General features: G+C 39.3%; 1 protein-coding gene across 2 annotated transcripts in view; it reads right to left on the bottom strand.

The window, feature by feature from the left end:
- LOC140314189 (roundabout homolog 2) overlaps positions 1-16,126 on the bottom strand; it is a 65,042-nt gene that overhangs the window by 36,953 nt on the left and 11,963 nt on the right. For both annotated transcript variants that reach the window (XM_072392286.1, XM_072392287.1), the window contains exons 2-5: positions 15,178-15,504; positions 2,937-3,094; positions 514-634; positions 299-437 (exon numbers count right to left, since the gene is read on the bottom strand). In XM_072392286.1, coding sequence (XP_072248387.1) covers positions 299-437; positions 514-634; positions 2,937-3,094; positions 15,178-15,504 — 745 coding nt within the window. The remainder of the gene's footprint in view (positions 1-298; positions 438-513; positions 635-2,936; positions 3,095-15,177; positions 15,505-16,126) is intronic.

Here is a 16,126-nt window from a genome sequence, read left to right as displayed (position 1 = left end):
GTTCATGCCACCATGGGATTACCGTGGTTTCAAACAGTATGTGAGCAAACTAAGACTAACTGGAGCCCTGCTACCAGCTGGGGCCAGAAAGCAAGATAGGCAAAATGCAGATTTCCAATCTGAGGGGAGTAAACGTGAACAGTCACCTTGACCTTAACAGAATATCAAATTAAATCATGGAATCAACACCTACAAAGTGCTTATTTTCCACCACAATGGCAAAGCTGTATTTTTGATTCAGCCTGTGTATCACCTATATGTCTCTCCACTGCTCTGCACTCATGTCTATTACTCTAACCTTCCCCGGGGAAGCTCTCCTTCCTCTCTTCGCCATCGCACAGTGGGAGCAGGATTCCCATGGACCTCACATAAGAAGTCAACAGTCTCCTCCTCCATGACCACCTGGTTCACTGGCCTCCGAACCAAAACAGGACGCTCTGCAGGGTATGAGAAGGTTTAATGCACATCTACTTTATGCTGCTGGAAATACCTATGTGTAAATATATAGCTCACCATACACCACCAGCTCTGCAGGATCGCTGTCCCTCTCTCCAACCATGTTTGTGCCCACACAAACATACATGCCAGCATCGCTCTTACGGGTGTTAGAGATCATCAGTTTGCCCCCACGTATCTAAACATGTGCACAGTAATTAGAGCTTAAGACATTATTATTTTGTAAACCCTGAATAAAGATAACACATGTTAATTATATCATTTCAGCCCTTGATGGAAAAAATCCACATAATCCACATGGAATAGACTTCCAGAGTTATCATGTATCAGAAGTTCACAATTAAACGTTAGTCATCTGTAAGTGGTGGAGTGCTCTTTACTTATAGTTGAGGATTGATGTAATTCTTTACACATAATTCTTACAATTTTATTTTCCAAAAATAATGATGATCCTCCGCCGTTGCTTGTATAACTGCTGTTAATCCTTCATTAGTTTCAGCTTGTCACCTCTGAAAAAAAAACCTTTCAGCATTCACAGATTCAGTTCTTGGTTTTACACATGAGAGGACAAAACAACAGTGACACAAAGAATCAAGGAATCAAAGATATGTTCCAGTCCACAGCATACCAAGATGTCTTCCCTGAATTATAGTCTTTTGAAACCATTGTCAATCTAATTCAATATCTCTCCCTCTTGTATAATAGATTTCTCCTTCAATGTCAGAACATATGTGAGACACTAAGGAATAAAGTGTAAGCTTGAGTCTTCTCCATTGAAGCCAGCAGTTGCAACAAAACAAATAAAACATAACCATAAACATGTAATTTTCATTTGACAGAGGTACAAAGAAAAGGTTGTATGCCAACAATACACTCCATTTTGTTCCACCATCCTTCCTTTAAAGACACTTTTTGATTTTTTGGGAACAGAGGATGTGAATTGTTGCAGTTTTCTCAGAGGAATCTGTGTCTGTTCCTACAATACAAGACTTTATCTGCACTGCAGGCTATAGTTGTTGTTGTCTGATTCTCCTTTTCATCGTCCTCAACATATTTTCAATCGGAGACTGATGTGGACTGCAGGCAGGTCAGTCTGTTTCTATGACACCACCTTTTTGGAGGTTGTGCAGAATGAGATCAAGCATTGTTCTGATTAAATAACCACGGACGTCCTAGGGAAAAGACGTCTCTTTTATGGTAGCATATATCTCAATGATAATCTAAATTCTAGCATATGCCTCTGCATCTATGGTACCTTCACCCATATGCAAGCTTCCCATGCTATGGATACTAATGCTGCCCCATACCGTCACTAATGCCGGCTTTTGCAAAGTTCTCTAAAAAGTCTCAAAGGTCTTCCTCATCTTTGCACAATGAAAGCAGACATTTTTTCCCAAAAGCAGATTTAATGCGTCCGCTTTCTTTCTGTACATCTGAGATTAGCTTGCATCCAGGAAACTCAGTCGGAATTATCTGCAGAGCTGCTATATAGCTTCCTCTTTGTGTAACACAGTTTCAGGCTACATTTCTGGATGCAGCGGCAGAGTGTGTTGAGTAAAAATGGGTTTCCAAGGTACTCCTGAGCCCATGTGGCTTTACTGGTCATGGTGTCAGGAAGGTTTCTCATGCAATGCCTTAAGGGGGATAAAGGGCTTAAAGGTCATGCACATCCTTGGCCTTTACGCACTGGGATTTCCTAAGACCTTCTGAATCTTTTCACGGTAATGCGTACTGTAAAGGTTAAAAGACCATTTGGTTTTTTTTGTTGCAGATTGAAGATTCCCTGACAGAGTTTGGCACAAAGTGATGAGCCATGACCCATACTTGCTTGAAAAGATCTGTTGTACAATCTGCTGATTGTACAATATTTCAGGACACTGTTACTTGTAGATTCTATCAGTTTTTCTGTCTTTCTTTTCTTATATTGCAAACATTTTTAGTGTGTTGTTGCTATTAAAGTCTAACTTTGTTTAATTTTTTTTCAAATGCAATGAAAAGGGTGATTACAGCGCTGAAAAAAATCCTTCCTGCAGTACTTGTGTCTGTTACATAAAGATTCAACTGAATTACAGTAAGAGATTCAAGATTTGTTTGCTTTTTAGAAGCCCCAAACATGCTGAATGTGTCCTCTACCACTCTATTAAGAGCATGTGTTGTATAGCCACAATCTATTACTTAATGCTAATTTGAGTGAAATCTGGTCTAAACGTGAAAGTCAACAACTTCCATGGTTGCTGAGAAAAAAAATTTTCACCATGATGTCTTTATTTGTTTGGTTTTCACTGAATTCACTTATGACGATATATCATGTATTAATGTATTATGTATCAAATCAACCTAAATCCACCTTTACTGTTTAAAAATGTAATTGTGTGTGAGCACTGTAGTTGTGCACTTCACTTCATGCATTTCTTGAAAGTTTAGCAGGTTATAGTTGGAAATGTAGGCCCCTAAATCTTCTGTATGAATGCTGAACTCACGGAGATGCGTTCATCTTTGGTGCTGACTCGGACGTTGTTGCGTTTCCAGGACACGGTGGGCTCAGGGTGACCACGTGGAGGCACACACTCCAAAACTGCAGGCTCACCAGCAGCCACTACCACATCACTTGGGGCCTGACGGAAATCATCTCTCAGGACTAAGAAGAAAAGACATACAAATCTAATTAGGCTGAGAGGCTGTGTTTGTCTGATGGATTCTGTCTGATGACTTGAAATCATACTAGTGAGAAGCAGCACAACCACATAACCAGTATCATCAAATGAAATGTCAATTTGTCTTCAAATATAATTGAGACTACTTTTTCCTGGATGAAGCATCATTTCACTGAGGGTAAGCTGCATACAACCTGAATGAGACTAAGCTCATTATTATGTTGGCATATGCATGACTGCTCAAATCCCCAGCAGCATCCTATTAGACTGTGGTTTTAATGTTTTCCCAAGTCTGCGTCCTACTCCTCCTGTCTATCCTGTCAGAGCAGATGAATTATGCACGTCTTTCAGTCCGACATTGAGTAAACAAATAATATCACATTCATAATTTAGCCCATGTTGGAGGAGGAGAAAATTGCCCTTGCATTCAAGAAAAGATTGTGTCTCTGATTTGAATCGCTATTTTATAAATCTTCAGCACAGTTCTAGCTCAAGTGGAATCAGCATTACATGCAAAAAATTATCCTCGTGTCAACGCTGAAGTTTTGGCTCCTGCCACCCTCTAGATGAGGGCAGGATGAGAGGTTTGACATGGCGACCTTCTAATCTTTTGCCGTGATTGACAGATGAAAGCCTCAATGTGAACTGTGGACTGAACCTTCTCATGAGACCTCCTGTACCATGGAAACTCATACTTGGACACTGACAGGCTCACATTTTCAAACACACAGACAGACACACTAAACGGCTTCACTCGTCATGTTGGACCACATCCTGTAGCTACAGCCTGCAGGCTTTTTATTTCAACCAACGTGTATTATCCCAGGCTAATCAATCAATGCAGTCTCATTTTACACTGTCATGAATATTTCAGAGCTGTCTCGCTGATACAACAAAAAAATATCTTCTCCTTTTCCAGCCATATGCAATCTGTGGCAATCTGTGGCAAATGTTAGCCCGTTTACACACCTTTGAGTCAGGTGTTTCAGTCTGGTGTTTACAACATTTACACTCCAAACAGCCCCAAACTTGTCTTAGATAGAATCATACTTCCCACTCATTGATTAAAGCTATAAAACAATGGTTCAAGTTATGATAGCATGTGGAAATATTTAAGACCTGGAAATTAAAATACTCAAAAAAAAAAGAAAAAAGAAAAAGGTAAATGAATTTGAAACTATCATTTTCTTCCATTTTCAGACTGTTGATGGACATTCAAAACATGTAGCACTCAAGGCTGTTAGAGCCATCAAGCACAAGTATTGTCACAGGAGTAACACTGGAAGGACAAAAAAAGTCATTTTATCATCAAAGGTGGGAAGTTCCTCCAGTTTTCTGCGTAAATGTGATTTTTAATTTTCCTCTGCAGAAAATTATGGATATTGCTGGACTTAAGATCCTTACTACATTTCTTACCCTGAAGTCATATGAATATTTTTTATGACTTTTTAAGAGACTGTTTTAATAACATTCTTAATAAATTACAATGATACTGTTTCTAACTCAGCAAACAGTGCTTGTTCCTTTATGTTTATGCTAGGATTGTGTGTGGGACATGTAGCTTTTGACCATTTGAATGCTTTTGACTCTTTTCAGAGTTCTAATTTTAAATCGGCTAGAGATAAAGTTTCAGCCCAGTCTCTCTGCAAGACATGTAATAGGTACATGTATCTGCAAAACGCATTTTTACAATGTATACTTAGCAGGCTGCGTCGTGGGCTAGCATCCACGTGACATGGTGGGAATCTCAGACCATGTACAGATTTCTAACCATAACTATGTATTTCTAACATCTGACCCCAAAGTAAAAAGTGGAAGGACTAGAAAACATTGCCTAGGGCAGGTCTCAAACTCTGGATTCTTGGGTGTTGTTAGGGTCTTGAAGCAGTGTGAGGCCAAGCCCATCACAGAAATGTTTTGAATTTTCTCACACAGGTTGCAAAAATGTAATGTTATTTAAGAGAAAAATCATTGAAAGCTGTTTTATCAAGTAATTTGTATTGTCTTATTCTTCAACATAAAATCAAAACAAAATTAGTACAATCTGAAGTTTCAATTAGAGTTTTAAATTGATAACATTTGTATGCTTAATCATGTTACTTTGTCATTAGTTTACAAATTCACCAACTCATGCGTCAGTTTCTGCTCCTAACAAGGACAAGTGTTTATCAAATCTATGACAAACTTTTAGCTATTGGTCTCATCCAACACCCTCTTCTTCTTCACCTATCCGCCTCTGTTACAATCTTCACCTCCTCAGCTTTTCCTGCTCTCTTTCCCATCTCCCTAGTCCTGCTTATAAAACTGAAGTATTCATATAGCAACCAAAATGCGATCAATTCTATCATTTTTAATTAGTCTGATGACGAGGGAATATAAACTTTAAAACTGCTATAAAAATAGTCTGCCCTCAAACAAATCAAGTTTATCTAATTCAGATTTTTGCTCTGATAATTTAACAGAGAATTAGTTGTTTGTTCAGAGAACTATAGTTGTTTGTTCAGCTTTGCACATTGTATTTCAGACAATGTTGTAATTTGTGAGTCAATTTATCTTGATGATATTTTTTAAAAACAATTTGTTGCTCATCCAGGAAAGGATAGGTAAAATATGACACTTTATGTCATTAGAGCTATTCAGCAAAACTTGGCTTGGTAGCTCTATGGGAGCAGCAGCATTGATTAACATAGAAAAAATATGCCACTGTAAACGGTTGGTACAGCACAAATTGGAAACACTGTATTTGCACTCTTGGATGTAAAGTGTTTGGTCCATGGCAGCAGTTTGGGGTTGGGGTGGAGTAGATAAGACAGGCTGACTGGTTTGTTTTCTGTCTTCAGTGTCTGTGGGGTAATGAAGTCTACAGCTTTGGGGAAGAGGCTGCTGTTCCTCTGTCTGACTCTGTTCACCCTTATGGTCCTGTATCTTTTTTCCATATGGGAGGGGGGTGAAACATCTCTAACATGTATGGGTTGAGTCCTTAATAACACTGCTTCCCCTCTTTTGTTGGTAGTTTTCATAAAAATGTATCCAGGTCACTGGAAACTTGGGGGATGTACATAAAAATCGGACAATAATCGACAAAAATAGGATGCTGAGTGTAGGACGAGTCATCAACATTTTAATTGTTTTCCAAGAAATGGAAAATTATACTACCACTGAAAATGCCCATAAAACAGCTTTCAGTCATTATTGGGCCAGATTCAAGTGTAAAGGTAATATATAGAACAGTTCATATTTTATAGAAATATCAAATGTCATTCTATGAGAACAGAAAATGCTTCTCCCTGCCTTTTAACCAATACACACCAAATTTTAATAAAAGCATCCTAAAACCTAAAGATTTTCACAAATGTTCACCAAATCCTTAAATTCTCTGCTCCTGAAGAAACTGGGAACTTGTAACTAAGGTTTACGCAGCAGAAATTTTAATCTTTTATGGTCATTCAATGCTTTTGTCTTTACAAAATACATCAATGTTTGAAAAAGACTCATTGATTACATTTCTTGAAAGGGGTAAAAAACATATGAAAAAGCCGCTGTTGCATCTGGTTTGAAGCGGAGAAGCACATAAACACCATTTTAAATCTGAAAGGGAGCATCCGGCTGCAACTGGTCTTAATGGGTTAACAGGTGAGATTGTCCTCGGTAAACAGCAATAAATATTCCAAAACTTAGCGAGGCAGCAGACAGTTTTCTCTTTGCGCAATCCATTTACCTTATCTGCACGCCTCTTTCACTCAGACAGTGATATAACTTAACTTTATTGAAATGAAATGGGAGTTTACCCTCTTTATTGTGAAAGAAAATTGGATTTTCCTTCTTTTCATTTTTTTCAATGCTGTGACATTTGATAAACAAAACTGAGAAGTCTGAAGAGAATGAAAACTTATAACCTGTTTAACAAAATCAAATTTACATTAGGCTTCGGAGATAGCTTATAAATATTCATGGATGTAATATGAGTCTGAGCAGGTGTCAACGGACCAATCGGAGATTAGCGGGGGATTGTCATCTGTAGAGAAGTGAAATACATCCCCCCAAAAAATCCTCACATGACAAGACAGTTTAAGAGTCCTTGCAGGATTAATAGCTATAACCACTCAAGGTTCTAACACTGCTTCAAAACCACCAAATCACTTTGCCATTGTTGACTTGGTTTGCCTGTTTCAGCTGCTCTGTCGAGCTGAGGAGCTCAATTAAGGCATAGCATTATTTTTAGATCTGTGAGGCCTGGTTAGATGGGAGACCTTTGTTTCCATGTCATAGTGAATGAAGAAATAAATTGTGCTCAGTGAGCTCATCCTTGAAGTGTACACTCGCACACACCAACAAAAGTCACACAGAAGACCCATGCACTCACACACCTGTAGCATTTGGATCCCAGAGTCCCCTGGGCACAGACCCTTAGAAAGTGGGACATTTGATGGTTGAAACACATGCCAGGGAGCAGAGTATATTCTTGACATCATGTGCCACAGAATTTTCTTTGAAGCTGTGTTAAAGTTAATGTGATCTTTCCTTGGCTCTGGCTTTAAAGTCTGCCACGCAGAACAGAGCTTCCCACTTATGTTTCTGTGCGATGACGGCTCCACTATGGAATCGATCCTTCTCCATAGACACAGAGACAAACTCCCCCTCCCGAGGGGGCTACCGTTCACAGGAACTTCCCAGACATAAAACAACTGGGTTTGCCAAGTAATCTCATCTTGCTCCAGCCCATCCACACTGAGCTCAGATAGGCAGCACAGTTCCTGCAGGGAAGCTAAGGTTTAACCCTGACTCTGCAGAGACAAATCCTCATATTCCCCAAGGCACTTCCTGTGAGCTTAAACAACAGCAAAACAAACCAAAAACAACTTTGATCATTGTTTCTGTGGACGCTTTTCAGAAAGCATCCATTCATTTTCATTACTTTAATATTTCAGGGATATACAGATTAGGAGATTTAATCTCTCCGAGAATATTCATCACTTAAATTCTAAGTGATATTTAACTCTAAAATACAGTGTTCAGCTCAGGAGCTAAACACAGCACAAAGGCCATCTGTTGGTGTTTGTAGAGAAATGAACAATACAGAGGAAAACACAAAAATGACTAGGTATTGTTTTGGCACTTTGGTTTGCATGGGTGCAGGTGATAAACAGTTCACAGACAATTTGAATGTACTCTCAGTCAACAGGGACATGATGGCTGCGTGAGACAGCCAGGACAGTAAGTAAAAGCATAAAAACATGAGGCAACAGTAAGAGAGGTAAGCAGACAGTGAAAGCCAGACAGATGTGTGAATAGAGATCAGTCTCTGTGTGTCTGTAGATGACAGGGGGGAAGGTGGAAAGTTTAAAGGCCAGCAAAAGTGCACATTTTTGAATCTGAAATGATCCTACTGCATCACTCCAATTGTTCTTTTATTTCATGAATGGTAAACCCGTTAGGGAGGTGGTCTAATCCCATTGCCATGATACTGCCCTGTCATAGCTAACGGGGGCTTTGTCTACAGAGAAGAGATATTGCTTTAATCCACCCATTGTCTGGATGTGTTGATGGGGGATGAGAAGCTACTTGAGAGCAAACAGCCTTTATGAGAGACGTTTGGTTATAAATTCTTCCGTGTTCCAAAAAATGGGATCATGTTTGTTAAAAAAAGACACCTAATGAAGACAACACTGTGTAATATCAGTGACCCTTGACTGGTCTCATAGAAACTGCATACTTAGATATACCCTTAGCGCACAGCTTTCAGCTTTATTAGGGATGATAAATACCTGCTGACGCTCTATAATGAAAGGAGAACACAAAGCTGAAGGAAACAGAAAACAAGCTGCTTTCAGAACTTTGAATCCTTCATAATCCCTCATCAGAAGTAAGAGGAACATCTGGCTATAAAGCTTTTTAAGCAAGTTTTATTTTTCATTTGTCCTACTTTATTCTAATCCTTGCACACCATGTCACTGTCTACTTTCTGAAACAGGAACACATTCACATTCATGATTTTGAAACTGCCAGAACTACCGTTTCCCCCCCTTCCCCTGAAAAAATAAAATAAAATAAAAAATCCAAGAATAAGGGAATAGATTTCAGTCCACTCCCACTGCCTCATTAGTCTGGTTTTACAACAGCCATGCAAGTCAGCCGGTTACTGGCAGCCTACAGTGAAAAGCAGAAAAAAGAAAGCTAGAATAATGAGTGCTGCTGGCATTCTGAGCAATGCCAGCTCCTTACTATGACATACTCTACAAGGGAGAAACAACGGCTATACAAAAAACACAACATGTGGACCTTAGGGCACACAAAATGCATTTGAGCAGAAAGACATTATTTAACCTGCAAATGTGCAGCAAACAGGGACAGTCTATGTTCTTGAATCGTTTAAAGGAATTACGCTTTTATGCAGACCTCGTGACTCAGGGGTGAAGTCATCATTTGTTTCTGCTAGGTTATCTCCACATTCAGAGTCTTAAATCTTGTCTCATTCCTTCTGGAAATGATGAGCAACATTTCCAGTTATCTGCTATGAATATACATTTGGTTTTCCTCCCATTTTTGGGGAATAAAAGATGAGCTATAACAATGTGTCACACTTCAAAAGAGCCAACGTGATCACACCTCATCCCTCTCCTGCACAGGGGTGGGAGGATGAAATGATAGAAATGGCCACACACAGCAGAAACCGATATGACAAATATTACGGTGACAAGCCACACTTCACAGATTCACTTTGTGAAGCTGAACTAAATTTGTTTTTTATTCAACACTCAATATACATGGAAAAAAGGATTTTTCATGTCAGCAAAAGTTTCAATTGAGTTATACCACCTAAAAAGAAATATGCCTTTGAGCACTTTAGACAACAGAATCATTACAATAGAATCTTTCTGATCATATTAATCCAGTTAAGAAAGGAGAGGTAATGTTCAAATATCATTCATTTCCCAAAAAGCTCTCACAAAAGGGATTACACATGGATGGCATTATGGATTTCCAGGCTATAAGCGTACATGATGGTCACATGTGAGGTCTGGATAAGGGTGTGCGCTAGTTTCTATTAGACTTTGAACACACTAATGATTTAAAGAAATTTAGCTATTTTATATCTGGTAGTCCACAGGAAAAAGCTGTTGTATGTCTCAGAAAACATACCTTTTGTGAAAGACATTAACATTTGAGGCACAGATGGGTAGAAAGGGATGCAAGTTAGCGGTTGGTATGATTCCTTATGTAACAAAAAGGGAAAAAGCAAAAGTGAATTTTGGTTTGGCTTCTTCTAGACAGGGTTGTGTTACTCCTTCATTTAAAAAATAAAAATCAGTTTACTCTAACATACTATGCAGAGGATGCAGAGTATGTCTCCACTAGGATGTATCAAGGAGAACTGACTGCTTGCCTCCAAGATGAGCCCAAATGTTTTCTAGTTTCCTGGTTTGCTGTGTTTTTTTCCACTAAAATTAAACTAGAAGTTTTTTTTTTTTACATTCAGGGCTCTTCGGTTGGTTTAAAGTAATCTGACTTTTCTCTTTGGCTAGAGGTGCCTCGGAAACTGGTCGGTTGGGGAAAACACTACATTTTTACAAAGGGTATTTATTTGTTTTTTTAAATTTTATTCTAAATCAGTGTTTCTCAATTCCGGTCATGAGGACCAGAATTGAGAAACACTGTTTTAAATTAACTACTTGGGAACATTTGCAGCAACTTGATGAAATGTGTCACCCCATCCACCTCGTTTTACTTTGTTATCTCTAAGATTTTGTTCCACTGGGGAACAGAACATCAGATCTACTTCACTCTAATTTAATCCCAGTGACAGCTAACCACATGTATGTGTCATAAAATAATGAAATAATTTAAAGTTGGGAACAGATTGTTTATTTACATGCCTATTGGGTGCTAGAATATAATTTGTGCCAATACTACAAAATAAACCATGCCTCAGATGTTAAGGAAATGTAGAAAAACTTCTCAGTATGAGGTCTAGGCTATTGCCGGTTACCCGTAGCACCTGCAGTTTCCTGGAATAAGTGCTATTTGTGCCAAATTTAGAGCAAACGAATCACAGGGCTGTAAAGTGTGTGGCAGTGTAAAAGTCTTGGTCATGCAGTCCAAAGCAAAATGCACCACTGATGGGAAAAAACCTGAAACTAATGTGGTTAAAACCAGGTTAGCATCAGCACTCCTGGCGCCTCGTCTGAGCAGAAACAGTCGAACAGATGCATCAGTATTAATTACTGCTCAAAGGGAATTTAAAGCTCTTCTTCTGCCCACCTGTTGTTCCTCAGACCCTTACCTCACACACAGCCTCAGCAAACACACATTTCTGCAAGACCACCAGCTTAAAACTGGCCTCTCATTAACACTGCATACCCCCCGCCCCCTACCTCCCTGCCACTGCTAATTGGGTCACTGTTTACCCCACAGTCAGCACAACCTCACACTGAGGGGAGGGGGACTCTAAGACCACCACCATGCTACCTTAGCATATGCCCTCAATGGCTGCAAGCTGAGAGATAAGAACAAAACAGGCACTTATTAATATTGTTAGTCACTCTGTGTCTGCAGGTGAATCATCTCTTCTTCCATATGACGGTGCTGTAATCTGCAGCAGCACACGATGCTAAATTTCATTATCAACAATTCAAAAGAGGCAATATGACAGTATACACACCCTATCTGCTCCCAGCTTGGATATCTGCATGAGCTGCAGATGCTTATGCCTCCCAATGTACATTATATCTGAGAGGGCTGTCCCTATTTTTGGACACAGCTGCTGATGAGGTCAGCCAGCCATAAGGACAGACACCCACACACACACACACACCTACACGCATACACTGCCAGTAAGGAAGCCTTAGCATGGTGGAAGATAAGGCAGTGCTCAAATTGCTGTTTTGTATGTTTAATGAAGACAATTCGACCTTGCAAATCTGTTTTGCTCCTTCCCCTAATCAACCCACTGACTAATCCATTTCCTCAAGGCAAGGATCCCAGAGCTGAGCCACACTGGCACAATTAGCAGGGAGGGATGACAATTGCACGTGCCCTGGCACTTTCACCAACATATGAGGAAGATCACACTTCCCCACCATACTCTTCAGCAGCTGACGACAAAATGTAATGATATTCTAGATGTCCAACATAACTGATCAGTGATCATTTATTTTCTGCAAAAATCACAGCGGTTCACTGGTTGGAGTTGCCCAAATGCTTTTGAAAATATGTCTCTGGACAATGAAAGGCAGAGGATCAGTGAATGAAAACACACGCTCTAGTCGTCTGTGCTTTGGAGTTTTGTGTAGAGCTGAACTTTGTCTACTAATTTTCAACCGTATTTCTCATGAACATGACTACAACTTGAATGCAGGTAGTAAAATGGCTGCTTCAAGCCGCTGATTCTGAATTGACTTTCGGTCACACAGAAATGAAATCTCTGAAAATGATTTGTGTGTAAATGACCTTTTTATGGAAAGCTGCGTGTTCAACTTCTTGTGTGCTGAATCTCAACAACAAAGATGGAGAAAGCTCATTCAGCAACTGGACTTATCATTAAATGATGGCACGGACACTTGCTAATGGGACTTCAAGGAGGCATGTTTAATTGATATTAACAAGTACATTTCCTTCAAGTACAATTAGTAAAACACACATCAGGGTTAAGCAAGTCCAGCAGAAGTAATCTAAATGGAAATACCAGAATTAGTGACTCTGGAAGTTATTCTCTATTGGTAACTCGTGCTTTCTACAACTCTTCAGTTTAATAAAAGTTACCTTAAACACAGTCACGGGACAGTGAACAGATTCATTATGACACAAAGATGAAATTTTACAGGCTCTTTGTTGATTTTGTTAAATGTTTTTGGATGTTACAGGAGAGCTCCAGTTATTTATTGACTGCAGCAGATGAGGCTTTTTTTCTTTCCAGATATGGACTCCTCACTTTTATATAAGTCTTAATACACTCAAATTATTGTGTAAGCTAGACCTAAGGCAGACTTTTACAGGTGTTCAATGCAGAAAACAATGTTGAAAACAGCACAATTTCAACTACAGCTATCAGCAGAACTGGAAAAAGCAACACCTATGATGTTATATGAAAAATTATATGCAGTTGAGATTTACAACTGAGAAACTTTCCAGGCTGACCAAACTGCACTTAATCAAATATCTGGAATGGAACTAAGACACCCAGATAATGCAGTTATGCTTAAATTATACCTGCAAATATATGTTGAGCACGATTCAAATTCACCTCAGCACTCTGCGGCTCCTGCTCTGGGTTTTGTCGCAGTAGTAACAGAAAAGCCAGACACTGAGAATAACCTACATGCACCTTATTTGTGAAAAACAAAAAGCATACAGCTTGTGTGAAATGTCAAAACCTGTAAAGCTGGCCAATTCACAGCTTGATTTGGTTAATAATTTGCCGCTAGCTACATTATTTGTCAATTGTCTGTAATTTAATAGGTCAACCGGAAAAAGTCCAATACTCACAAGCAGAAAGGGGTTGTTTCAACTCCTAGTGTAGTGAGTTCAGACTAACTTTGGTGAATAAATTGATTTCCCTCTTGTACATGTGTACTAGTACAAGGAGAGGAGTCCAAATGCGTGGACTTGTCAAGCAATAACTGTGGCTCAACTTCACTGTGCATGTAAATGTAAAGATTGTAAAAATAGTTTGCCAGTATTACTCAGAAAATGTACTTAAGGGATTAAAGCAACGCCAGATAAACTTGTGAACCCTAAAACTATGTGCTTATGACTAATTTAGAAGTACATTGACTTTTGTTGTATACATTTCTGAGCATGAAAGTGCCCTAAAGTCCCCAGGGGCTAAAATACACAGCATCACACTACACAGTTTCGCTTTGTGGGCCTTTGGTGGCATTTGTGTTGCCTCTTCAACACCACAAAAATGTTGTGTGTAGGGATTACATGGAGATTTGTTTTCATGACAGTGGTGTTACATCCCACAACTGTAGGAAGAGCCAGAGAGCAATGTCAAATTCTCTAATGTCACTTTTTGAGAGCTTAAAAGTATGAGGAATGCAAATAAAGTGATCTTTTCTACAAACTAATACAGATTTTTTTTTATTATTAGTGCTTTACTATGTGAGAACAGCTCAGTTTGAATTATTTTACAAAAATCTAAAAGGAATCATTGTTGTTTGATTTGTGAAGAAAAATAATTTAATTTCAAATTTCCAAACTTCTTACTTCAACTTAACACAGAAAAAACTACTTCAAATGATAAGCAGCAAATTTGCCCACGTTAGAAGCTGGAACTGATCGAATTTTTTACCTTTTTAAATCTAAAATTATCATCAATACAGATGTAAGTTTTTTTGTCAATGAAAGCATGGATAACAATTTATCGTCAGGTTTACATGCTTTCAGTTTAACATTTCATCTTAATTTACAGGCTCTCCATGTGTTTTGTTAAGACTTTGTAAAAGTCTTAATTTGTTATGCAACAAGAGCTAATTTCTGTCATAAAAAGGCGATACTTTTGCATTAAAGATATTGACTGCAGTATTGTGGCGAAGCTAGTGCAGAGGACCCTAACTGCCATTAACTGAGGTAAAGCTGAAAGACTGCTGGCCTTACGTCACCTCTTTGTTTAAGACACAAGACAACAAGAAATGTCATGGATAACTGCTGATGGTTTGAAATGACATGTGAAACGTCCTTAAAAGTCACAGTTTCTGATTAAAAAATTGTGTGTCATGTTTGTTTTTTATATAAAACCAAAGCTCTGGTGAATACAAGCAGGGACTTAAAACAGCATTTTTGCAAGTTTTCTGCCATGTAGAGAACAAACACAAAATGCTTTATTGTCACCTTTGCAGTATAATCAGTCACAACACTAAAGGCAAGAACTTATTACTAAATATATTTCAGCAGTAGTTGCTTCCAACAGTCTGGCTATCATTTATCATTACTCTTATATACGACTCACCAGCAGACAGCTAAAAGGATCTGGGACACGACCATGAAACCTCTGTTTACACAAATTATATAGATGTAATCCAAAAAAAAACACAATATCAAGGTAATTATCAAGGATACAGAGGCTTACCTGCAACTTCCAGTGAAGCATTCCGACTGATAGCCTCTCCCAAGTAGTTGCGGGCCACACATGTGTAGACTCCCTCGTCTGGTTTGCTCCGGCGTCCGTGTACGATGCGCAGGAAGAAGAGGGAACCACTGGGTAGGAGCATGCGATGAGAACGGGGGTCATCTTTGTCGGTCTCCACACGCTCACCATCTTTATACCACTCTATGCTGGGGGTTGGTCGGCCCTCTGCCTTGCAGTTGAGGGTGGCAGGCTCCCCCTTGGAGACAATTAAATCTGAGGGGTCCTCCGCAATCCGTGGAGCGCTGTCTTCAAACCGTGTTCGGGATCCTGTGAGTAAAAGAGAGGACAGATGTTATATAGCCAGCTGACCACATACCATTCATACAAATAAAATATTCTAAAGAGGACAGACAGAAGCAAAGCCATCTGAACGATGGGGACATCCCGCATTAGATGCTCTGGAAACATTTGTGAGTAACAAAGCAACATGTATTGGCGATTTCCTCTTAAAGCTTGACCTCACATTTTCCCATGACTTTTAGAAACATTTGATGCCTACTTACTCTTCCCCTATCTGCACACAGCAGGCACAACATACATAAGCTTTATAGGGAGTGAAATGTTCTGCTGAAGCCACCACCTGCTCCTAGGATCCAATCATCCATGTGATATGGAAATGGCTAATCTCCATGTCAGTTAGGATTGTTGCAGATGTCGAAATAACAGTTGATGGAAAGTTGAGAATAAGACGGGGAGTTCTTAGTATTTAATAGGGGAAAGACCCAAATAGAGAGAAGGAGCGATGCAGAGGGATAAGGATAACTTCTCTTCTACATAAATCTGTCTCCCTCGGGATCCATTACAATCTTGGCTGTGAGGGAAAGGTGCGCTGCCTGGAGACCTGAGGTAAGCTCTTAGAGCACTACCAAATGTCTCCAACAATGTGTTA

This window comes from Leuresthes tenuis, unplaced genomic scaffold, assembly GCF_036924035.1.
Source record: "Leuresthes tenuis unplaced genomic scaffold, fLeuTen1.0.hap1 SCAF_9, whole genome shotgun sequence".
Lineage (NCBI taxonomy): Eukaryota > Metazoa > Chordata > Actinopteri > Atheriniformes > Atherinopsidae > Leuresthes > Leuresthes tenuis.
Note: the sequence above shows the minus strand (reverse complement) of the source record. Positions and strands in the feature narration are given on the sequence as shown.